General features: G+C 45.9%; 1 protein-coding gene across 1 annotated transcript in view; it reads left to right on the top strand.

The window, feature by feature from the left end:
• Window positions 1-19079, top strand: part of CDYL (chromodomain Y like) — a 347146-nt gene extending 328067 nt beyond the window's left edge. Inside the window, exon 7 of the mRNA XM_069217515.1 lies at window positions 17523-19079. Coding sequence (XP_069073616.1) covers window positions 17523-17681 — 159 coding nt within the window. The 3' untranslated portion in view covers window positions 17682-19079. The remainder of the gene's footprint in view (window positions 1-17522) is intronic.
• Window positions 19080-24886: the final 5807 nt, after the last annotated feature.

Here is a 24886-nt window from a genome sequence, read left to right as displayed (position 1 = left end):
GGCTGTAGTTCTTGAGCTTACTGGGGTCGGCGGACGGTTTCTTCAGAAGCAGTTTTACTTTTGCATGCTTCCAGGAGTCTGAAATGATGACCATCGAGATGGATGCGTTGAGGATGGGGGTGAGGGTGCTGCTGATCTCTCTCTGTCCCAGGTTGTAGATGTGGTGTGGGCACGAGTCACTGGGTGATCTGGCGTGTGTTGCACTCATGATGGCTGATGTTTCCTGAGTTGGTAGCAGTTTTCAGTTGGTGATCAGTTGTCAGTGGGTTTCGTCAGTCAGGGTTAGGAGGTGGTCAGTGTTGATGGTTTCAGTCGCAGCATTGCTGTAGATACTTGCTATTTTGTCATGGAAGTAGTCTGCCAGCAAGTCACAGAGGGCGTGGGATGGTTTTATTGTGTTCTTAGTGTCAGCAGGGCAGGAGAGCTCTCTCACGATGCTAAAAAGCTCCTTAGTGCAGTTGGTGCTGTCCTTGATGCAGTTGATTAGGGCATCCTTCTGTGCTTCACTGAGGTGGTGGTAGTATTTTTTTAGGGCAGTTTTGAAGTAGACGGGATTTGATAGGTTTTTGCTGGTGCGCCATCCCTTTTCTAGTCTGATACATTCTGTCTTCAGGGGGTGCAGTTCCGATGTAAACCACCTCATGGGCTTGCGGGACCTTCTGGTGTTGGAGTTTCTTGTGGGGAGGATTTTGTTGGCACAATTAAGGATCCAGTCAGGGAAGCTCCGGGCGTGTTGCTCGATGTTGCCAGTGGGGTTGGGTCTGTCGGTCTTGATGGTGGTGGTGTCCATTGGGTCTCATGGTTTTTTCTCATCTTTGATGAGGGGGGCGGGGGGCAGGAGGTGTGTGGTAGGGTTCCAGCGTACTAGTTATGGCGAGGAGTATGATGTGGTGGTAGGTCCATGTTAGCTCCGTCATATGGGAGAATTTTATCCTGTTGCTGGCAGTGAAGAATGGGTCCAGAGTGTGTCCTGCATTGAGTGGGGCTGGTGACAAGTTACTTGAGTCTGATGTTTTTTACGTTGCCCAAGAGGGTGGTGGAGCTGCAGTCGTTGGGGTCGTTAAGAAGGGAATTGAGGTCTCCCAGGAGGACACATTGTTTGGAGTCTGACTGGAGGCGAGATGAACTCAGCGATAGATTTAGGGGCAAAGTCTCTGGCGTACCACAAATGCCTGAATCAGTGGCCAAAGTTTTTTAATGATTTTGGTTATTGCATTACTCTTAATGCAAAAAGTGGTAACACCCACTACTCGCGTCATAGATATTTTGGATTTAGGGATCAGTAAAAATTTAGGATGGTTATACTACGCATGTTCCAATGAGCACTTAATCTCATGGGATTACCCCGAGCTTCCATTTTCCTGGTCAAAATATTGGCTTAGCTGAAAAAGTAATGTTTCAACTTACAATTTCTACAACTCTGGAGAAATTGCCCAAAGGGAAGTTCAACCTACAAACCTCTAGTGCGATGGCTGGTATACTGAAGTAGGGTATTCCGGGCCGTAGCTTTCATGTACAGTCTTGTGGCCAACTTGCCCTCCTGCATCATAATTGTCAAGTCCAAGAAATTGACAGACATTCTAGAATGAGATGTAAAATTGAAATCTGCTGAACAGTTATTAAGCCAATCCAAAAAAAATCATTAAGAAGCCAGCTCGTACCATGCCATATAAAGAAGACATCATCAGTATACCGCTGCCAATGGCAAACATTTTCAAAAAAAGAGGTGATCTGTGTAGAATAGATAGTTTTTTTCCTTAAAACTCTCCACAAACAAAATAGCCACATTGGGGGCATAATACGCTCCCATTGAAGTTCCTTTAATTTGCATAATAGGCAGTTTTATATGCAAACTAAATGCACTTCAGCCCTGCACTACTCCACTTTATGCTACTTCACTCTGTTGTAAAACAATCTACTCTACCCCTCTACTCTCCCACTGTTCTCCACTCTGTCCTACCATACTCTATGCCAATGCACTCTATGCCACTGAACTCTACCCAACTGCACTCTACTCTGCACCCTTGTAGTCTATGCCACTGTTCTCTACGTCACTCTACTCTAAGCAACTGAACTTTATGCCAATGTACTCTATGCCTCTCTACACCACTGTGCTCTACGTCAGTCTACTATGCAGCACTCCACTCTCTGCCACTGAACTCTGTGCCACTCTACTCTTCACTTCCGCACTCAGTGCAACTGCCATCTGAAGCACTGCACTGTACGCCACTGTACTGCCACTCTACTCTGTGCCAGTCTGTACCACTGCACTCAATGCCACTTTACTGTACACCCCTCTACTCTGCAACCCTGCACTCTAAGCCTCTGTATTCTATGCCACTGCACTACATGCTGCTGTACTCTGCTTCACTCCACTTGGCACCACCACAGTCTATGCCACTGCCCTCTACTGTGCACCACTCTAATGTACACCACGGCGCATGCCACTGAATTCTATTCTGCTGCAGTCTGTGCCATTATAGTCTGCAACACTTTGGCAGTGCACTCTACAGAGGTCCACTCTACTCTATGCCACTCCATTCCACTCCACTGTACGCCATTCTATGCCACTTCAGTATACCCTTTGCCACTCTACACTGCGCTCTAGGACACTGCACTCTACGCAACTAGGCGACTGCATAATATGCCACTGCATATTACTATTATTATATTAGTATTTGGGATTTGTAAAGTGCATTATACCCAAGCGTGTCAAAGTGCTAGCAGTAATAGAAGAAGCAGTAACATGAAGGAAACATCCACCAGTGATAATGGAAGGGAGAAAGGCCAAGTCTTAAGTCTTCTTGGGAAAACTGTATTGGAAGTAATAATAGCAATGTCATGTGGAAGCACGTTCCCCAGCTTGGCTGCAGCTACCGAAAAGGTCCATTCTCCCCATCTGGCTTTTCTAACTCTTGGGTAGTAACCTTCCTAAGAGAGAACTGTCTCAATGGTCTGTGAGAGGTATACAATTGAAAAGATGATCTTAGGGCAAGCGGGCCCTGCAAGTGCAAGCAGTGTGAACCAAGCATAGAGCTTTTAACGTCACACGCTTCATGATCGGCAGCCAGTGAAGAGACTGAATGCCATCCCTAACCCAAACATGTTTAGAGGCATCCAGACTCAAGTGAGCAACTGCATTTTGAGCAATCTGAAGACTGTTGAGGGTACATTTATTGATATTTAAATATAGCAAGTTGCAGTAGTCTAGCTGAGAAGTAATCAGGGTGATAACCACGGCAACCCTGAGCTCAAAAGGAATGAAAGGAAAGATCTTTTTCAAGATTCTAACAATGAAAAAACAGGCGCTCACTGTCTTCTTGGCCTGAGAATCAAAGGAGAGGGTACTGTCAAAGATAACTCTTAGGTTTTTGTCTTCCATAACTGGGTATGGTAATGAGCCACACGCCTTGGCCACCTCAATTCAGACCATACCGATCTTTGCTCACCAAAGACCAGTTTTTCAGTCTCATTGGCATTTAGATTTAGCCACTTCTCTTTCATCCAGGTGTTAATTTTTTATCACGCAGCATTCAAACCTATCCGCTGTCATCCATGTAACTCAATATTTAGAACCCAATTTTTTTTATCACTTTAGCCAAGGAGGCAATGTACAGATTGAACAAAGTTGAGCTGAGCGAAGAGCCCTGCAGAACTTCATAAGACAGCTGATAAGATCCTGACCTGAAATGCCCACATCTCACTGTATGAGTCCTATTCATGAGAAAGGACACTAACAGGGCCCGAGCGGAGTCCCTCATACCTGCCAGGCACAGTCTATTTACCAAGTGGGAGGGACACACAGTATCAAATGCAGCAGAGAGAGACAATATTGCAGTATAGCAGATCCTTCCTGATCCACCTGGTGGCCTATAGATTCAGTAGCCACTAGCGGTGCGGATTCTGTGCCATGGCTTCTCCGAAAACCATTCTACGAAGAATGGAAAAGATATTAAATAATAGCGAACTCCATGAGTACCTGATTAATGTATTTTTCAAGGATCTTCGCAGGCACAAGCACCAAAGAAATAAGAAACAGGTTGCTATAGTCTTCCTGCTCTCCATTGGGTGACTACTGCCTCCTTCTAAGAAAGGGGCAAGATCCAGGTACTATGAATTAGGTTAAAAACGTTTCCAAGAAAGGAGGCAATCAGATCTGCAGGCAGTTGAAAAATTCTGGGGGGGTAAAGGTCATCCAGAGAACCTGATTTTAACTGTAGGAGAAGCTCTTTAAGTTTTAAAATCGATATAAGGGGAAAGGCTGATATAGTGGCAGATGAGGCTGGATTATTTGCCTCCTCACTACAGTTTGAAAGGGGACCTCCTTCCTTAGAGATGAAGCAGGACACAATCATAAAGATTTTGTCCCTAAACTAAGCTGCCACACTAATACAGAAACCTTGTGAACTCTCAGAAGTACGCTGGGCTGGCAGAGTAGAAAGACTGTTAATCACTTTAAAAGGTTCCTTCGGAGTTTTGGTAGCTGACCTATTTTTTTCAGAAAAATAAGCAGCTGCTTCATTGGCATGCTTATACCTGTTTCCGTTCTTTATGCTTTTTAGTTTCTTCCTCAGAGGGTGTAAGGCTCTATTTCCACCCTTGTCTTCTGACCTGATGTCTGAGCATTGTCAAGTCCTCTAAAAATCAAGGAGCGGAAATTCTGGTTCTAGTTTTAGAGGTAAGGGGGCAAACTGATTGATAGCATTAGTTAGCCATAAACTAAAACTCTCTGCAGAACATTCTAACGGGCTATTAGTCCTTGAGAGGGATTCATTTGATTATACTTCAAGTTTTTCAGAAGTAATTTTATTCCATCTGCTAACGGGAGAAGAATTACTCTGCTGCCCTCTATCAATCTGTAATGTACAAATACAACTCTACACCACTCTAGTGCGCTACTGCCTTTGATGCCAATGCACTCTTCACCACTCGGCAGCACTCAACGCCACAGCACTCTATGGCACTATACTCCACACCAGTCCACTCTGCACCACTCTATGCTATAGCAGTCAATGCCACTCTACTCTGCACCACTGCACTCTCCATGACTGTACTCTATGCCTCTCTAGTCTGCACAAGCGCACTATACACCATAGCACTCTACTATGCAGCACTCTAATCTACGCCACTGCATTCCACGATGCTGAATTGTACTCTGCTGAATTCTATGCTGCTGCACTTTACAGCACTTTACGCAAATGCATTCTACACCAATTCACTCTACTTTAAGCCACTCCACTGTATGCCACGCTACTCCACTCTATGCAACTCCAATATACCACACTCTGCTCTGATACTCTACTCCACTCCACACAATTCTCTTCTACACCACTAACATTTAGTACACTAGTGTACAACATGGCTAAAACACATTGGCAAAGTCAATAGCTCTGACTATTAACTTTGCCAGTGCTTGTTTTTTTTAAACTTTGTTGCTCAGCAGCCCGTGTTGCTGTGCAACATTTAGGAAACATTGACACAGCCAATAGATATTCCATAGGCATAAACAATTGGCTTCGCCATTGCTTGTTATGAGAAACCTAGTGGAAAATAGTGGTATGCATTGTGGTGATGCTTCTTAATTAATTAGTGTGTTTTTGGGGAGGCTTGTAAAATGTGAGGTTACATAGGTACATGCCCACCCTAGAAAATCCTTTTGTGTATGTTAACTTCAAACTGGGAAATCAGAGCCCTTTTTGTGACTTTAGAAGCAGAACACTAAATGTAGTCTGTCTTAATGCTGCAGGAATAAGTTATTTGAGAAATAAACTATGTGCTCTGTCTTGAAATGCTTAAATGAAAACTGAGCCAAAAGAAAAGCACTTTATTTTTTGGGTATATTTAGTGTCCACCTCATCTCAAAGCAAGACAGCAGTATTAGATTAAATGACAAAATAAAATGTGTAGTCTAAGATTAGGGCAATCTTTTCAAAAATCCTCTTACGATGGTTGTAGATGAACGGCTGTACATGAAGAGAGTAAATGAACTGGTGCTTCTTCCTAGCGTTCACTGAACTCTCCTTTATTTAAAATAGAAGCTCAGTCCTCAAAGGAATTACCTGCATTTGGAATATGACTATTGTTGATATGTCGCTGTGAAGAACATGGTAGCTCATGGCTTTTTGTCTGAACAGAGAACATTGATGACATTTTCAGGCTCATTTCCATTTTTTAGAGTTCATCTATGCAAACTAAGTAGATCATGTGTGATCTTGATCCAAAGGCGAGCTGTATTAGAGGTTTAAAAGGTTACAAAGCTATTCAAAGGTCCTCTTCGGTACTTGTACAAAAATAAGTACAAGATCTCAGAGTTTTTCTTAGGAGCCTGCCCACCAGTGCTACCATACGCTATGGTTGTTGAGCCCCAAGACTGGCTAGTCTTGATTCTGTTTTCTGCCTCTTTCCTCTACCAACCTACATTTCCCTTACCTATATCTCACTCTTGGGAGTCCATTTACATTTCTCCTCTTTCCTCCCTTTTCTATTTTTTTTTTTACTCTGGGTCAAAGTCTAATAAGGGTAAATAAGTTCCGGTCTCCAAAAATAAGTACTGATGCCCACCATCTACAACCACAGGATCAAATTAAGTACTGGTCTTCCTACGCTTTATTTATTTGGCTTGCAATTTCGTATTTTTCCAAATAATTATGCAGTTTATTAAATGCAATTGAAATAATGCCATCAGAGAAAACACTAGCCCTAATGGCTTTACCATAGAATTAGCACTTAACCTCACTCCTAACCTATCTGTGCTTTTCGAGGAGGCTGTCCTATCCAGCTCTGTTTCCCGGGCTGCGATCTCAGCAATGTTAAAACCAGACAAGTACCAGAATAATTGCACCTCATACTGGTCAATCTCCCTCATTAATATTGAAACCAAAAATTTACCTAAAATCCTTGCTAGACACTTGTTGGCTGTAATCATCTCTCATCTGCCGAGACCAAAGCAGCTTCATGCTGAATTGCAGTACACGCCAGCCCTGCCACCTACACATAGACCTTGATGATTCTTCTTGCCTTAGGGGCCCAGTGCCTTGGTCCTTGCATACTTTAAGAAGACCTTTGGCTACATCCACTTGCCATTTATGTTCTGGGGCCATGACAATATGAATTGTGTTGCACTGTTTCAGAAGTATATCCTTTATAAGGCCCCATTGGTACAGTTCAGTGTGAATGGCGTATTACCCCCTCCTATTCTGATTGAGCATGTTTCCTCATCTCCTCTTCGCTTTTGTGATCTAGCCACTTATGGAGTGGGTTTGTCACAATGCATAACTTAAATGATTAAGATGGTATGATTAGCATGAGGACTGAGTTGCAGTGTATACTGATGACCTGCATCCTTATGTCCAAGACCCAGAAGGTTCTATACAGAGACTGATGAAAATCTGACAGATACATGCCAACACCTCCGCCCTTGGCATAAATTGGAACAAAACCATACCTGCATCTGTCACAGGCACATGTGACCAGCCAAAAGGAACATGGTGGCCTGGAGCAAGCTGCCACTCCCTCTGGCTTGCTCTGGAGCATTATTTAGATTGATTTTCCTCATACAGTTACTTTTTGTGATGCAGAATTACTGGTACAAGATCTCTACATACGCCTTTGACAATTTGCAGTCGTCTGTAAGGTCTTTTCTGTGGACGCGTGGTCCAATGCATATATGGCTCACTAAATGTGTAATGTCACCATTTGAAAGTTGACTTTCAGTGATTGGTTATTTTTAGAACACAAAAGGTTCCAGCATCCAGCTTGAGCTGGATCAGGTAAGACCACTATGGACTAGTCAACCTGCTCTATGTACTAGTTAGGCATCAAATCTCCACTGGTCACCTGGTCATTGTGCTTTTTTGGCATTGTGCACTGAGGTGGATTTGCTCAGAGGGATTTCCCACAGGTAAGAATCCTCTCTGGTATGGTACTGTCTGTAACGGGTGGCTAGCTTGCCAGGCTTTAGAGCTTGAGACCTGGTCAGCATCTCTAAGTTGGGGTTTGTATGGAAAAGTGGCCATATAAAACATTTCAGTCAACTGTCCCATTTCTTGCTGCACGAGACAGAATTCTATTGATATTTTCATTTGCGTGGTTGAATGGTTTATTCTCCCAGTTCAGCCCACCTCATTCGAGGCTCACCATGGACAGGGTGGATCAGAAAGACAATTTTGTGAATAATAAAAACCTTAGTCACTATCTCTCCAAAACTCTTAAACACCTTGGGGCTAAGTGGGAACAAAAAATACACCACACACTGTTTAAAAAAATATATAATATTTACCTGGTTAAATGCAGGTCAAAATGATTAAGATTTGATAAGTACACTTTGATTTATCACTGTAGAAAATGATAAACAAAGTCTTTAGTCTTTAAAAAGCAACAAATGTCTCTTGCAAGCACAAAGTACCTGGTTTGTGTTCAAATCCTCCACAAGGGGCCGCAGAGGAAGATATGCGTGGAAACGGGGAGGTGTTCATCGACTTTTCCGGCACACACAGATGATGCGTAGTTTAATTTTCACACAGTACAGGCTTTGCGTCAATTTCCGGCACATAGACTGGGATCCTCTTTGGGGTGCGGGCTTTTGGACGCCCCGGAGACGATGCATTGAAATCCTGGGGATGCACGGCTGGCGCTTGCGTCGATTCCTCTCAGGAAGTTGCCTGGCGCGTTCTGGCTCGGCTTTGCGTCGATTGCATGGGCCGTGCGTCGAAGTTCCGGTTGCAATGCTGGCGCTGCGTCGATCTCCACTTCGGGGAGCCGGGCTGTGTCGTTCCGGTTCAGCATGCGGTGATGATCTCACCGCGACGCAGGCTGCATGTTGTTTCTTGCAGGCTGTGTGTCAAATTTTCACCACACAAGGAGTTCATTTGCAGGATGAAGTCTTTTTGGTTGTTAGACTTCAAGGAACAGGAGGCAAGCTCTATCCAAGCCCTTGGCCAGCACTTCTTAGCAAAGCCAGGGGGCAGCAGGGCAACAAGGTCCCCTTTCAGTTCCATCCTGTCTACCAGGGTCCCAGTAGGGGGTGTGGCAGTCCTTTGTGTGAGGGCAGGCTACTGTCCTTTGACATGTAAGTGTCAGGCCCTCCACCCTCCCAGCCCAGGGAAGACCCATTCAATATGCAGATGTATGCAAGTGTGACTGAGGATCCTGTGTTTGCGGTTGTCTGAGTGAATGCACAAGGGAGCTGTCAACTAAACCTAGCCAGATGTGGATTGTACGGCACAGAAGGATTTAAGTGCAGAGAAATGCTCTCTTTCTAAAAGTGGCATTTCTAAAATAGTAATATTAAATCCAACTTCACCAGACAGCAGGATTTTGTATTACGATTCTGGTCTTTCTAAATATGACCTTGTTACTCCTTTCAGATCAGAATCTACCACTCAAACAACATATGAGGATAGCCCTAATGTTAACTGTGAAAGGAGCAGGCCTCACAGCTGTGTAAAAACGAATTTAGGAGATTTACACTGCCAGGACATATAAACTGCACAGGTACATGTCCTGCCTTTTATCTACATTGCACCCTGCCTTTAGTTAGGGGTGTCCACCCTAAGGCTGTCAGGTCTAACAATAATATATATACATTAAAAGGCTTTTGGTAAGCAGGATTTATTCAGTGGTCAGTTGATTGGTCACTGTCATCATACTTAAACCCACCACAATAAACAGCCTGGAGCAATGGGCAGCCCACTTTTCCCACTGGCTTCCTTCTCTTGGAGTGATCATTATCACTCTTCTTTGCTGCCTTGTAATTCAGCAGTGCATTCGAGGCATCACTTCCTTTTTAGGTTGCAGCCTACCAGACAGCATAGCTGCCTGATTTACTAAAGACGTCTTGGGTACATTCAGAAAGTTGACCTAGGAGTGCATTCTGCCCATTGCTTGTCATTGTCTTTGTGGTTTGTAACTCATATTTTCTTGCTTTTCATTTGCTGGCTTTATTTGTTTTAGGCTGTCCAGCTTGCATTCGTACCTTCCATTGCCCAAACCTTGTTTACAGTATCCTTTTGAGTGCTCCCTTTCTGTAAATAGACTGTAAACCTTGTTCTTACCTCATCACATTCAAAGGCTGAGGTCTAATGTCAAATGTTGTTTTCTGAGGGCCCTTGCTTATTTTTCTTTTTCTGACTTCAAAGTGAGAGGATTTATGTGACAATCTTGCTGAATACTGGGGATAGGACTGGGTTTTTGTCTAGCACAAAAGAACATTTAAATGAACTGTGCAGGTAATTCAGAATATATCAGAATTAGGAACACAAATAAAGCCAACTTTTTGTTATTTCTGAAGTGTTGGAAACAAATACTTTAATATGATCAAAACACTAGGTGACGCAGTGTCCACACATTTTCACCTGTGCACTGTATCTTTTTATTAGTAAAACTGTATGTCTGCGCAAAAGTAATGGTCATTTTAATTCAAATTGTGTTGTTTGAAGTGGCAGTGTGCTGCCACACCATGAATACACCACTCTACGGAACTCCCCTCTACACCACCCCACACCACTGCATTCTACTCTGCACCAATCCACTTTACACCACACTGCTGCACTCTGCGCCACTTCACACTATGCCTCTCTACTCTACCCTGAATCAATCTACTCTATGTAAATGCACTCTGTGCCTCTCTACTCTACCCCTGTGCACTCTAAACTACTCCAGTCTAGGCCACACCAATCTACTCTGCTCAACTGCACTCTACACCACTGTACTCTACGCCATTCTGCACTCTGAACTACCACACTCTATGCAAATACACTCTTTCAATCCACTGTACACCACTCTACTCTGCATCACTGCAACCAAGGCCACTGCACTCTACACCACCGTCCTCTACGCCATTACACTCTGCCATTCTGTGCACCTGCACTCTACCCTGCACCCCTACACTCTATGCCACGTCACTCTAATCTGAAACATTCTACTCTACGCCACTTAACTCTATGCCGTTGCGCCACTCTACTCGTAACCACTGCACTCTACTCTGTATCACTGTACTCTGCCACTTCTATCTAAGCCACTCTACTCCACTGCACTCTGACACTCTACTCTGCATCACTGCAGTTCTGCCACTAAACTCTACGCCACTGTGCTCTGCACTGCTATACTCTGCACAACTGTACTCTGTCACTCCACTCCACTGTATTCTTCCCTGCACCACTCTATGCTACTCTACGCCACTGCACTGAATGCCACTCAAGTACCCTGTGCACTGCCCTCTGCATCACTCAACTCTATGCCACTCTACTCTGCACCACTCTACACTATTCCAGTCTGCACCACTGCACTCTACTATGCTCCACTATAATCCATGCCACTGCACTCTACAACGCTAAATTGTACCCCACTGAATTCAATGCCACTGCACTCTACGCCACTATACTCTTTAACACTCTACACCATCCACTCTACTCAATGCCACTTCAATGTTTGCCCCTCTTCACAACTCCACACTATGCCTCCTGAATACCCAACACTGATACTCCACTCTACAACACAGTACTCTACTGTTCGCCATTCCACTCTGACACTCCACGCGACTCCCCCCTACACCACTAACTTTCAGCCATGCTGGTTTACAACATGGCTAAAACACATTGGCAAAGCCAATAGGTCTTGCATAGGTGAGGCCTATTCACTTTGCCAATTCTTGTCTTTGTTTGGAGGATGCAGAAGTACAGATTGATTTCCGCCCGCTGCCTATACTGAGTGTGAGGTACAGTTTGTTTTTTGGCATTTCTTTTTATATAGCACAACCTCAACCCGACCCAAGTGCTTGAGCACTTTACATGAGCACCTGTTACATCACACAATCTTACGTTAATTGTATTGAGCAGGGGAGATTAAGTGATTTTCCCAGAATCACAGGATGTTGAGCCGAGACTCAAACTTGATTCCACAGTTTCGAAGTCAACAGCTCTGGCCGTAGCACCACATCCTTCATCATACTTTAAATTTTGCTGCTTTTTAGATTTAGATGGTACTTCACCTCTGACCTGAAAGCAAGCCACTGAATTTCTCTACACTCTCATATGTTCCATCAAGCACATAGCGGAACACTCACAATTGCTGAAATTGCATGGCTATGCTCTGCTGACCGTACCAGTGTCTCTGAGGCTATGTGCTGCTGACAGTATCAGTGTGTCTGCCATTTCCAGCCTGACACATTAAAACATACAAATTAAAGCTGTCAGACGTGCTCTAAAATCCTCGCCAGTCCAATAGGTACAATATGAAGAATGCAAATTAAACAAGCATTTGCAATGGGTATCCCGTTTACTCATGTTACAGCTATTAGCATTGTAAACTCCTAACCGGATTTTTCTTGCCACATAAACTATTAATGAAAAGTAAAACAGTTTCACATATGCGAGCCGATGGTGGCCATGAGTTTCAAGGAGACACAGAAAAGAAAGCAGAACTTCACCAGCAGTGAAACATATCGGCAAAAGTGTAATTATCCATGTATCAGGGTCGGTGTCATGCGAAGCGCTCGACTTCTGCCCAGCAAGATCGCGCTGCCCAGGAAATAAAAAGATAAAGTAGTCCAGAAACCAGCTGAAAAAACAGAGCCTCGTATGTTTTCAGTAGTTCACCGGTGCGCTCGAGGAGGGCTAAACACTGGTAAAGGTATGACATATGCATTCCTTTCACAAATGAAATCAATCGATTTAAAAGGCAAGCCCAGGAACTAATGAAAGTGGCGGCTGTGACATGGGCGTGGTTAGAAGCCCACAGAGAGATTACAACATGGTCCAGAGTGCTTGCCCGCGCTCAACCCTAAAAACGGGGTAGTTAAAAGAGGACCAGTGTATTTTACAAGAAAGTTAAAAATCAATTCAAATGAAGCATATAATTTTATCTATATTCTTTGTGCTTGACCAGTAAAAGTTCACTGTTATCTAACACCAGATTATTCCTGTTCTGATGATACTAGCTGACCATTTGCATATAACTAGCCTTCCTCAACCACACTTTCCTCTCTAAAATGGATACAGCAAGTAGGAGGATGATTGTACACCCAAACCTCTACATTCTGGAATTCCATTCTCCCCCCTTAGAACTTGACCACATGAAGTACAGAATAGCTTTTAACACCAGTGGTAAATGGATTGCAGTGACCTCCAGTCTCTCTTATTCTCTTTATTGTCTTGCTTCTTGTTTTAGTGTTCTGAAACTGCCCCAAAGTAGTATGGTTTTACACATAGATGAAAGACTATCAATCAATCAATCAATCAAGAAATTTGTAAAGCGCGCTACTCACCCGGAGGGTCTCAAGGCGCTGGGGGAGGGGGGACCGCTACTGCTCGAACAGCCAGGTCTTGAGTTGCTTCCTGAAGGAGAGGTGGTCTTGGGTCAGACGGAGGTGGATGGAGAGGGAGTTCCAAGTCTTGGCTGCCAGGTAGGAGAAGGATCTTCCTCCCATGGTGGCTTTTCTAATGCGTGGCACGGTGGCGAGGGCGTGGCTGGTCGATCGTAGCTGGCGGGTGGGAGTGTAGAAGGTCAGGCGGTTGTTGAGGTACCTGGGGCCCAGGACGTGGAGGGTCTTGTGTGCGTGGGTGAGGAGACGGAACGTGATTCTCTTGCTGACCGGGAGCCAGTGCAGGTCTCTCAGGTGTCTGGAGATGTGGCTGTGTCGGGGGATGTCAAGGATGAGGCGTGCGGAGGCGTTCTGGATGCGTTGGAGTCTTTTCTGTAGTTTGGCCGTGGTTCCGGTGTAGAGGGTGTTACTGTAGTCCAGTCGGCTGGTGACGAGTGCCTGGGTGACCGTCTTCCTGGTTTCGGTGGGGATCCATCGGAAGATCTTTCGGAGCATGCGTAGGATGTTGAAGCATGATGATGAGACGGCGTTGATTTGTCTGGTCATCGAGAGGGAGGAGTCCAGGATGAAGCCTAGGTTGCGTGCGTGGTCCGTTGGTTTGGGTGCGCTGCCTAGGGCAGGGGGCCACCAGGAGTCGTCCCAGGCCGAGGGTGATGATCCAAGGATGAGGATTTCCGTCTTGTCTGAGTTCAGTTTCAGGCGGCTGTTCATCATCCACTCGGCTACGTCTTTCATCCCTTCGTGCAGGTTGGTTCTGGCGGTGGCTGGGTCGTTGGTGAGGGAGAGGATCAGCTGGGTGTCGTCGGCGTAGGAGATGATGTTGAGGTTGTGTTGGCGTGCGATGGCTGCGAGGGGGCTCATGTAGACGTTGAAGAGGGTGGGGCCGAGTGATGATCCTTGTGGTACGCCGCAGATGACTTCGGTGGCCTTGGATCTGAACGGGAGGAGGCGGACTCTCTGGGTTCTTCCGGCGAGGAACGAGATGATCCACTCTAGTGCCTTCTCTTGGATTCCGATGTTGCTGAGGCGCTGCACTAGGGTGCAGTGGCAGACAGTGTCGAACGCTGCGGAGAGGTCCAGGAGGATGAGGGCCGCTGTTTCCCCGTTGTCGAGCAGGGCTCGGATGTCGTCAGTGGCTGCGATGAGGTCGGTCTCAGTGCTGTGGTTGGCTCGGAAGCCGGACTGCGAGTGGTCGAGGGATCCATTAGTCTCGAGGAAGGCGGCTAGCTGTCTGTTGACGGTCTTCTCGATGACTTTGGCAGGAAACGGGAGGAGCGAGATGGGGCGGTAGTTCTTGACGGTGGGGTCTGCTGATGGTTTCTTCAGGAGGGCGCTGAGTTCGGCATGCTTCCAGCTCTCTGGGAAGGTGGCGGTGTTGAAGGAGCAGTTGATGATGTCCCGGAGATGGGGTGCGATGACGGAGTTGGCCTTGTTGAAGATGTGGTGGGGGCATGGGTCGGTTGGTGATCTGGAATGGATGGTGTTCATCGTATGGATGGTGTCTTCGGAGCTGACCGGGGTCCAGGCGCGGAGGGTGGTGTTGGGGGGCGTCGGTTTGGTGGTTGGGTGCGTGGTCTGTGCGCCGAAGCTGTTGTGTATTTCGGCGATCTTGCGGTGAAAGAACGAGGCGAGTGAGTCGCAGAGGTCTTGTGAGGGAGTGATGTCGTTGTTTCCGGCGCTGGGGTTGGAGAGCTCTTTGACGATGCTGAAGAGTTCCTTGCTGTTGTGTGCGTTGTTGTCTAGTCGTTCTTTGAATGCTGTCTTCTTGGTGGTGTGGATCAGCTGGTGGTGTTTGCGGGAGGCGTGCTTGAGGGCGGTCATGTTGTCTGTAGTCGGGTTTTTTCGCCAGGCATTCTCGAGGGTGCGGCAGTTCTTCTTGGAGTTCTTGAGGTCGTTGTTGAACCAGGAGGCTTTCTTGCTGTTGGGCCTGATGGGATGGGTTTTCAGAGGTGCGAGGTTGTCAGCGCAGTTGGTGATCCACTGTGTGAGGTTGTTGGCTGCTTGGTTGGGGTCCGCTGAGCTGGCGGGAGGGTTCTGGTTCAGTGATGTGGAGAGCTGGTCAGTGGTGATCTTGTTCCAGCTCCTGCGGGGAGCCTGTTGTGGGTGGTGGTGAGTCGTGGTTCTTCTGAAGCTAAAGTTGAAGTGGACGCAGCTGTGGTCTGTCCAGTGGAGTCCGGTGGAGTGGCTGAAGGAGATGTACTTGCTGGAGGAGAAGACTGGGTCAAGCGTGTGTCCGGCGTAGTGGGTGGGGGTGTTCACCAGTTGCTTGAGTCCGAGGTTGTCCAGCAGGGTGGTGGTGGTGTTGTCGTTGTTGTTCTCCAGGTGGAAGTTGAGGTCCCCTAGGAGGATGTAGTCAGAGGAGGGGATGGCGTGTGGGCTGATGAAGTCTGCGATGTCTTCGCTGAATTGTGTGCGGGGTCCTGGGGGTCTGTAGATGAGGGTGCCTCTGAGTGTGGTCTTGGGGTCGGTGTGTATCTGGAAGTGGAGATGTTCGGCGGCTGTGAGGGCGTCGTCGGAGTTGGTCGTGATGCGGATGGTGTTCTTGTGGACGATGGCGATGCCTCCTCCTGTCTGGTTGACGCGGTCCCTCCGGGTGATCTTGTATCCGTCCGGGATGGCGATGGCGATGTTGGGCGCTGAGGAGGCGTTCATCCAGGTTTCTGTGAGGAAGGCGACGTCTGGAGATGTGGTGTCGAGCAGGTTCCAGAGTTCCACGGCGTGTCTGTGGATGGAGCGGGTGTTGAGCAGGATGCACTTCAGGTGGTTGCTGCTGGTGCTTGGCTTGGTGGGTGCGGTGCGGGTCCGGATGCAGGAGAACTTGCATGATTGGCAGACGAAGGGTCCGTGGGTGCGTCTTGGGTCGGCACGGCAGCACCCGGGGATCCGGCTGGTGTTGAGTGCGAGGAGGGTGGCGGCGGCGTAGGTCCGGCGGGGAGGCTGGCAGCGGCGGGGGCCAGGGGGACTGGCGCTGGGCGCGGTCCAGGCGCGGACAGGTGCAGACGGGCTTGCCTTTGGCGCGCCAGCGGCGCGCCCGCTGCGCGGCCTCCATATGAGGGGAAGAGGGAGGGAGGAGCAGCTGGGAGGTGGGAGCGGGGCGGCCAATGGGGTGCAAGGGGGCGGAGCTACCGGGACGCGGCGGCGGGAAAACGGGAGTCGAGGGGGAGACGCGGAAAGACGAGGGAAGCAGGAAGGAAGGGAGCACAGTCAGGGCAAAAAGGAAGAACAAATCAGGGCAACTATACCAGGGACACTGGCGCTCGGGCACAGAATCGGAGGACACTGGCGCTCGGTCACAGGAGGCAGGCACAGGCAGTCAGGGCACTGCAGCGAGAGCGGTCACACTGGGGGCTGCGTGGCGGTGAGGGGAGCGACCTGCCTGGGAACCAAATACGTTTAGCGGATAAGCCCAGTGCTTACTTTGATGTTAAGCCTTGCACAAATCACACGTCTTATGTTCTAAAAATTGTGTTTCTCTGTCAATACGTGGAGTTAATAATTGAAGACGTGGGCTGGGTAGATTCAGCATTCAAATTGCAGAACAGGTTGTTAAGGTGATTGTAATAAGAGAGAAATGGGGGAAAAGGAGGGCTAGGAAACAGAAAATAAAGGTTGATTTTGAGCGGTTTTTTTTCTTCCTACTTGCTGTACTGATATTTATCCTTAAGAGCTGCTGTAGTAAAACAGTGTTTTGTTGAACAGTGTAAGGCCATGTGTTTCATATTAAATATAACTCTTTTGTAAATGAAATAACGTTTTTAATTTTTGACTACAGATTTATCTTACTATCCATTGTATTGTATATACTTTAAGAATTATATATTTATAAATCTTTTTATTCAGAGTGCACCTGCTTGCATTTCTGATGCGGATACATCTATATCCAGGTGTGAGTCTTAAGTTATGTGTACTCTTTTCACCACACGGTTGTAGAAAATGTTATACTGCCTAATCCATTCTTACTGCATAAGCATTATTATTATGTTATTACAGTGTAATATAAATATGTCGAATGCATTTTTGTATATTGAAATTCCACTAATTTTAAAGTGCATTACTGCTGGTTTCATTGTGTTTTTCTATGTATGTACATGTTTGTTTCGAAGAATTTCTTAACAGGCAGCAAATTGTACTATTTTGTAATCGTCAAAATTAGCATTCTAATGATTACTCTTACAGATTACTAAAAAAATGTTGTTTCATCTAGGTACTTGAAGAAACCAAAGCTCTTGTCCGTAACGTCATAAAAGATGAATTGGAGCAAGCCAATGACAGGGAGTGTGAAGTTTTAAAGAAAGTCTGGGGCTCTTCCCAAGGAATGGACTCCATGTTAAAGTACTTACAAAGGAAGATTGATGAATTCTGATGGACTATGCAAATGCTCATACGTGGAATGACACTGGAATTTTATTAATTGGGCACATAGGACGGAGTGCTCAACTATATTTCAAAGTCAAGAAGCAAGTTAAGTAACGAAAGCTTGGAACTGTATTTGGAAAATCAACTTTCCGTTCCGTTCAGTACTGTAATAGACAATTGCAGAGCTTCTTCCCTTCCTCCAGTGCACACAAAACTTATATGAAATGGAGATCTGTAACATTCTCATTGAGGAACTAGCTCATGGCTCTACAGAGTACTGTAATAATGCAAAAAGAGGAGGATAATGAAGAGAGGATAAATTGTTTTGACTTTGGACTCTGTGACAGGAAGGTCTGGAATAATGTTTATTTTTTCACATGGAATCTAAGATTGAAATGAGTATCTGGCAACCCTTACCTTTAATGCTAAAAAATACAGTAATGAGCTTACGTTATGCCTTTAAATTGTGGACAAAGGTTGAAATACCTCAAGCAATTATGCATTCTGGAAAAGACTTCAGTAAATGCAAAAAAAAAACTAATATTATATATTCTTTTGATATACATATCTGCAAAAAAAATGTATATGTGTGCTCAGGATTTCTAAAAATAAAATGCTTCTCCCCTTTTTGGGAAAGTCCTAATCTTACCCAGTAAGCATGAAGAAACCACTGTCTCTAGGATGAAAGCTTGTTTTTCAGTATTAGTGAATCACTGAATATCTTATCTATGAATATCTAAGTTATGCATTAGTTTTACATTTTGTATCAACAGTTACACAATTTTTAACTATAGTGCTTCAGTTGCTGGGTAAGACTGCTTCTTTATAAAACGTAGTTTTTCTATTTTCAGGTTCAATCAATGTATCACACCAAAAATATCTTTTTATGTGCCTGTGTATACTTTTTAGGTTCATTAGAATATATTTTATTTAATAAGTTAATTTTGCCTCACTTAAATACAAACTTCGTCCCAAAAAATATCTTATATTACATGTTAAATGTTCTTTTTCTCTGCATTTTATAAGGCTGTGCTGTAAAAACTATAGTGTAGCAGTGTGCCCTGTGTACATATCCATACTTTGCATTCCTTTCCAGGAGTTGTTTTCTGAGTGATGACAGATATCCACTGTTACTGGAAGACTGCTTTCAATATGACGAATGTATGAAGAATTATAAAACAAAACACATTATTTTTGTACAGTTTTTAAGTTTATATCGGGATCTGACTTCCCTTCTTGGGGGAGTGCTGTACAGTTTGTAAATCTGCCTTAAGTTGGCATTGGTACAGTATTTTTGCATCTGTGGGACCTACTTTTATGTTACGTAGTATGAACTGTACAATTTGTAAAGTTTTATAGAAAATGCAGCTGTGAAAACTGTTTAAAATAAACTAATATTTCGTAACTTTTCTATGATTATAATTCAGATGTGTGTACTGCTGTACAAGTGATTTTTTTTTTTTTTACTAAATTCAAATTAAGACCCCCTACCCCCCATTTAGTCCATGTGTCCCCTCTAGTCAATGAAGGCATTCAGTACCTGGCTATGCTGCCAGCCTCATAAATATTTGATAGGGCCATATTATCGATCTTGAGCCAGAATATACTTTATCCTTTATAATCACAAACATTGAATTTGTGACGGAGGTCAGCTGCTAATGTCATTAAAATTCTTATTTTAGAAATGTTTACAAAATAGCAACAAAATAGATAGAAACTGCAATAATAGATGCTGCGATTTTGTAGTATGCTGCCTCCAGAAAGAAGAATTGTCTCTACCTTTAAGTTGTCTGGCATGTATTTAATCTGCCCCAGCCCTGCTGATGGCTATTCAGAAGCACCAACATTTGATGGGTTTATGATACGGCAAAACAGTTAGTTCTGCTATCAACACTGTGGTACTGATTCACCCAAAAAGTGTTTTAGTTATAAACTATTACTATTGTTTGCGTAGATCTACGCCATTTCATTGATTCACAAACTGCAATAAAAATTAGCATCAACATCTAAACTTCATGGGAGTTAAGAGAGGGTGCATTCCCCCACCTCCCGGATTTAGGTACAGCCTGGTGTGCAGGCTCATTGGGGTTTGGGGGGAGCAAAGGGCTTGCCCGGTCTCCCCCTGGGCTTATCGGGCGGCAGTGGGATAGCCCACAACGGGAGTAGTGGATTGGTTGGGCTATCTGGATGGGGCGGTTACTTCAGGGTGGGTTTATAAGGCAGGGCGGCCTCTTTGGCCGTTGTCACACCCAGTAGGCGTTACTGAGATTTTGGTAGGAGTTTATCTAGCGTTTTTTGTGGTGATTATAGGCAGTATTGAGATTTTGGTAGGAGTTTAACTAGCAGTTTGTGGTGATTAACTGGTTGTTATAGGTTCGGTCATGGAGCCCAATAAGGTGGTGCAAGCTTGAAAAGTTTTACAGGACGAGGGGAGGGAGGACCTGATTAGAGAGGGAGTGTTAGAGCAGGCATGGGTGGGGCTTAGAAGGCCTAAGAGGCTATCGGTGGAGGGCATGACGGCAGCAATTATTGCATGCACATCACCTGAACGAGCCCCTAAAAAATTTAAATCAAAAAGTGTGATGGGTAGGAAAGTTGCGTAGTCGCCGGAAAGGTTTTCGTGGATTTGGGGGCGGAGGAATGTAGCTTACCCGCCGGTCAGGAGTGGGCAGCGGGGCGGAGGCAGGTTCGCGAGGCATTCAGGAGCCTCATTTTGGCAGTGGGTGGCCGTTGGAGTGATGGGGGGCTGGCCTCTCAGGTGCGGTGGGTGTGATCAGCCACACGTGGGAGCGGGTCGATGAGACTCATGCGCAGAGCAAGAAAGCAAGCTCCACCACCCTTGGAAAGCGGTGGGGAGCTTATGGGGAATCCTGCAGAGGAAAGGCCATTAGGAGGCACGCCCAATATGGCGGCGCCCTCCGATTTCAGTCAGCATCGGAGGATTAATTTAGATGAAAGGCAATTAGGCGGGGCGCACAAGATGGCAGCGCCCGTGTCTATGGTTGAGGACACAGTTATTATTAGTTCTGAGGAAGAGGTAGAGGAGCAGGGTGGTCAGAATAGCGCTGATTGTGGAGGGAAAGGTACTCTTGATGGTGTTTTTATATATATATAAAAGGAAGGTAGAATGATTCCTTGGATACCTAGAGTAGTTAGTCCCATGCTGTATAAGGTGCAGGCTTGGGAGGTGGATAATTAGGCAGTATTTAAGGTTGGTGAGCAGGTAGAGTTTGTGGACAGTAGTGGTACGGTGCTTAGAGGTACTATTTGTGGGGAAGCTAGTGGTGATGGGAAGGCAGGTAGGGCTCAGGTTATGCTTGATTTTTGGCATTCGGGTCAGGGTGAGGGCCTGTCTGGGTGTGACAGTCCCCATGTTTTGGGCGGACATGGGGATCATGCGGTGCATCAGCAGCTTGGGCGGCCGGCTGGTGGTAAGAGTTTGCCGGTGAGGGTCGGAGCACCTTTTAGACACCGGGCTGAAGGGGGGGTCAAACCCAGAGCGGTTTACCTGACATCGTGGGAGGCAGCTCGTCATGGAGTTCTGTGTCAGGATGAGGGTCCAGTTTTTGACATGCGGCCATCTACTAGCCGGGGTGCTGGTTCCAATTTGGAGCACATAGAGGAAGAACTGCTGGATTATGATGAGGAAGTGGAAGCACAAGTAGCATCAGTGCCGAAGGGTGGTATGATGGAGACGCCTAGAGTGGTCCAGAAGGTGGTCCAGCGCGATCACCCAGGGGGACGTCGTCAAGAGTTGGTCGTTGGAAATTTACCTAGAGGTGAGGATTATGGGTTGGTTTCTGTTGAGCTTGGGGCGGTGGATGCAATACAAAATGCTGACAGGGTCATATGTGGCTTGGTGGGCAAGGATCGAGGGAAGGGAAGTGTGGATGCTTCCATCCAGGTAGGTATCAATTCGGATGACGTGTCAGGTAAGTCAGAGGTGAGTTGGGGGATTGGTTCCGAGGTGTTAGGTAAGCCGGATATGGTTAAGGCAGGTGATGGGCAGGTTGGTCAGCTACTGCGACGGGTGAAGGTTTAGGGTGCATTTCTAAGGTTAAAAGGTTACCTTATATGGGAGTGTTGATGCCTTTGAGGGCACATCTCACTCAGAGTTTGAAGGAAAAGATATGGAAGGGTGAGTTTATTGACGTTTTTAAGTTGTTACGTAGGGAGGTCCAGGCTAAAGAGGGTTCGAAAGAAGAGGAGTGGGTGCTAGCTCGTAGACCTAGAGTTCCAACCACAATTGGGAATTGGACGTCAGCTTTCTTGATTTATGCAAGTGTATATTGTGAGAGCTATCCGGATAGTTGTGAGGCACTGTTTAAATATATGGATATTGTGCGTCGCGCTCAGATGGATTATGGAGGTTTTGGTTGGTTCTGGTACGATAAGGAGTTTAGAGCGAGGAAGGCCATTTATGCAGACAAGGTATGGGGTGAAATCGATAATGAGCTTTGTATGCAATGGCTAAGGACGGCAAGGAATGCACCTACGACGCATATGGCTAGTGGTTTACCTGTGCAGTATAAGCCCTTTCAGGGACGTCCCACAGACTTTGGGGTGGGTTTTGGACACCGATGGCAGTTCCCACATAACAGGGCATCTTGGTCGTTCAGTAGTGGACTTTGCAACAGGCAGCAATGTAAGTTTCGGCATGACTGTTTTGTAGACACCCTGCCTATCAATGTTATGGTGGGCTCCAATGGGGCTGGCATGGGTCACAGGCAAGAGGTGTCGAGAGAGGTAGGGGGCAGGTGCAGCAGTTGCCAGGTAAAGGGCCCTACACCTATTAAGTTGGATGTGGTGAGTTATTGGTTGCGGTTCTACCCCAAATTGTTTAGAGGTTTTCTGGAAGGTTTCAGGTTGTGTTACCAGGGCCCTAGTCTGCGAAGATGGGCTAATAATTTGAAGTCTGCGAAGGAATATCCTGACGTGGTGAGGGCTAAGTTGAAGAAGGAATTGGAACTGGGCCCCTTCTCGGAGTGGCCTTTGCCGAATTTGCATATCTTACCTTTAGGGGTGATGCCCAAGAAACAGCCAGAAGAGTTTAGTTTAATTTCTCACCTGTCGTGGCCGGCTGGGGCTTCTGTTAATGATTTTATTGCCCCTGAGGATACTGTTGTGCATTATGCTTCGGTGGATGAAGCCGTCTTGTTGGTGCGGAGATGTGGACGGGGTGCTGAAATGGCAAAATCTGACATCCAGTGAGCTTTTAGACTTTTGCCGGTTCACCCAGAGTATTTTTCTTTATTGGGCATGCAGTTCGATGATGCCATTTACGTAGATAGGATGTTACCTGTGGGTTGTTCCGTGTCCTGTTCTTTGTTTGAGATGTTTAGCACTTTTTTGCAGTGTTTTTTTCAATTTCAGTGTGCTTTCAAGTTTGTGACACATTATCTAGATGAATTTTTCTTGGTTGGAAGGCCTGATTGAGGTGATTGTGGTAGGGCGTTGTTGGAGTTTGAGCAGATGATGACCCTCTTTGGGGTTCCATTGGCACAGGAGAAGACGGAAGGGCCTTCAACATGTCTGAATTATTTGGGTATTGAGTTGGATTCTGTAAAAATTGAGGTACGGTTACCACAGGACAAGGTGCAGCAGTTAGTTTTGATGTTGGAGGAGGCGGTACGGAAACCTAAGCTGGAGTTGCAGTGAGCCCAATCTTTACTTGGTCATTTGAATTTTGCTTGCAAGGTGGTGAGAGTCGGCAGAGCCTTCTGCAGAAGAATGGGTTTTGCAATGCGTGGCGCTGTTTTGCCGCATCATCATATTCGGCTTTGTGCTGGTGTTAAGGACGACTTGAGGATGTGGATTGGTTTTCTTCAGGAGTTCAACGGTGTGACTATGTTGGTGGAGGAGTCTGACTGGTTTTGGCAAATTCAAATTTTTTCGGATGCATCTGGAGCTAATGGTTTTGGCCTTTTTTGGGACGGACATTGGGCGGCGGAAGCTTGGCCATTGTGTTGGAAGGAAGTTGGGCATAGCATTGCCTTTTTGGAATTCTTTCCCCTTGTGGTTGCATTGTCCATTTGGGGTCCCTGTCTGGCTAATAGGAACGTGGTTTTCAATGTGGACAATCAAGCTGTGGTCCATCTGGTGAACTCACAAAGAGCAAGGGACGAGAGAGTGCTTAGGCTGTTGAGAATGTTTTTGTTGAATTGTTTGAGATTCAATATAATGTTCAAGGCTAAGTATGTTCCTGGCATTAGTAATGATATTGCTGATGCACTATCTCGTTTTCAGTGTCAGAGATTCCGTGGGCTGGCACCGGGAGCAGATGCGCAGAAGACTGCAGTACCTGGGGAGTTGTGGGAGATAGGAGCGTGAGGATGTTGGAGCTGGTACAACAGTCCATAGCTCCGTCCACCAGGAGGAGTTATTTTCAGGCCTGGTTGGAGTTTCTGAATTCAGGTGCTGTAAAACGGGAGGGTGGGGTGGAGGGATGTGGAAGAAGGTGAGAGGATACTGTTCGTTTTATTATGCAGCAGATTGAGATTGGGTTGTCTGCGGTTACGATAGCGGGTACGTTATCAGGGGTTTCATTCTATGGTAAGTATTTTTGGGGCTATGATCCTGTTGAAGGGGAAGTTAGTAGGAGAATATTGGCAGGTTGGGCAAGGACAGGGGATGCTACAGTGGATCGTAGGCGCCCAATTACATTGCAGCTATTACGGGCATTATTGGGGTTTTTGGATGAGGTTTGTTCTTTGATGTGGGAGGTCCGGTTGATTTCACTTTGTATGTCTTGGCTATTTCATGGTGCATTTTGGGTTTCTGAATTGCTGGGAGTTAGAGGAAAAGAAGGTATTTCACGTTTGGACGTTCAGGTAAGAGGTGGGGATATTTGTATTTGGTTGTGTTCATCTAAAATGGATCAGTTGGTAAGGGGCCAGGAGGTCATATTAAGAGGTAAGCACTCTTGTGATTGTCCCCTTAAGCTTTGGATTTCCTTTGCTGGAGTGTTGCCAGAAACATCCAGGTTGGTATTTGTTCACCAAGACGGTTCCTTTTTATCATCTCATCAATTGCTTGCAGATTCAAACATGGCAATTAGAAGGTTGGGGTTGGATCCACAATGTTATGGGGCACATTCATTTCGGATTGGTGCTGCTACAGTAGAGAAACGGTTGGGTAAACCAGATAAAGCTATTATAGATATGGGGAGGTGGAGGTCTCAATGTTTTCAGCGTTACATGAGGTTTTATAAAT

This window comes from Pleurodeles waltl, chromosome 2_1 (genome assembly GCF_031143425.1).
Source record: "Pleurodeles waltl isolate 20211129_DDA chromosome 2_1, aPleWal1.hap1.20221129, whole genome shotgun sequence".
In the NCBI taxonomy this organism is placed as follows: domain Eukaryota; kingdom Metazoa; phylum Chordata; class Amphibia; order Caudata; family Salamandridae; genus Pleurodeles; species Pleurodeles waltl.
Note: the sequence above shows the minus strand (reverse complement) of the source record. Positions and strands in the feature narration are given on the sequence as shown.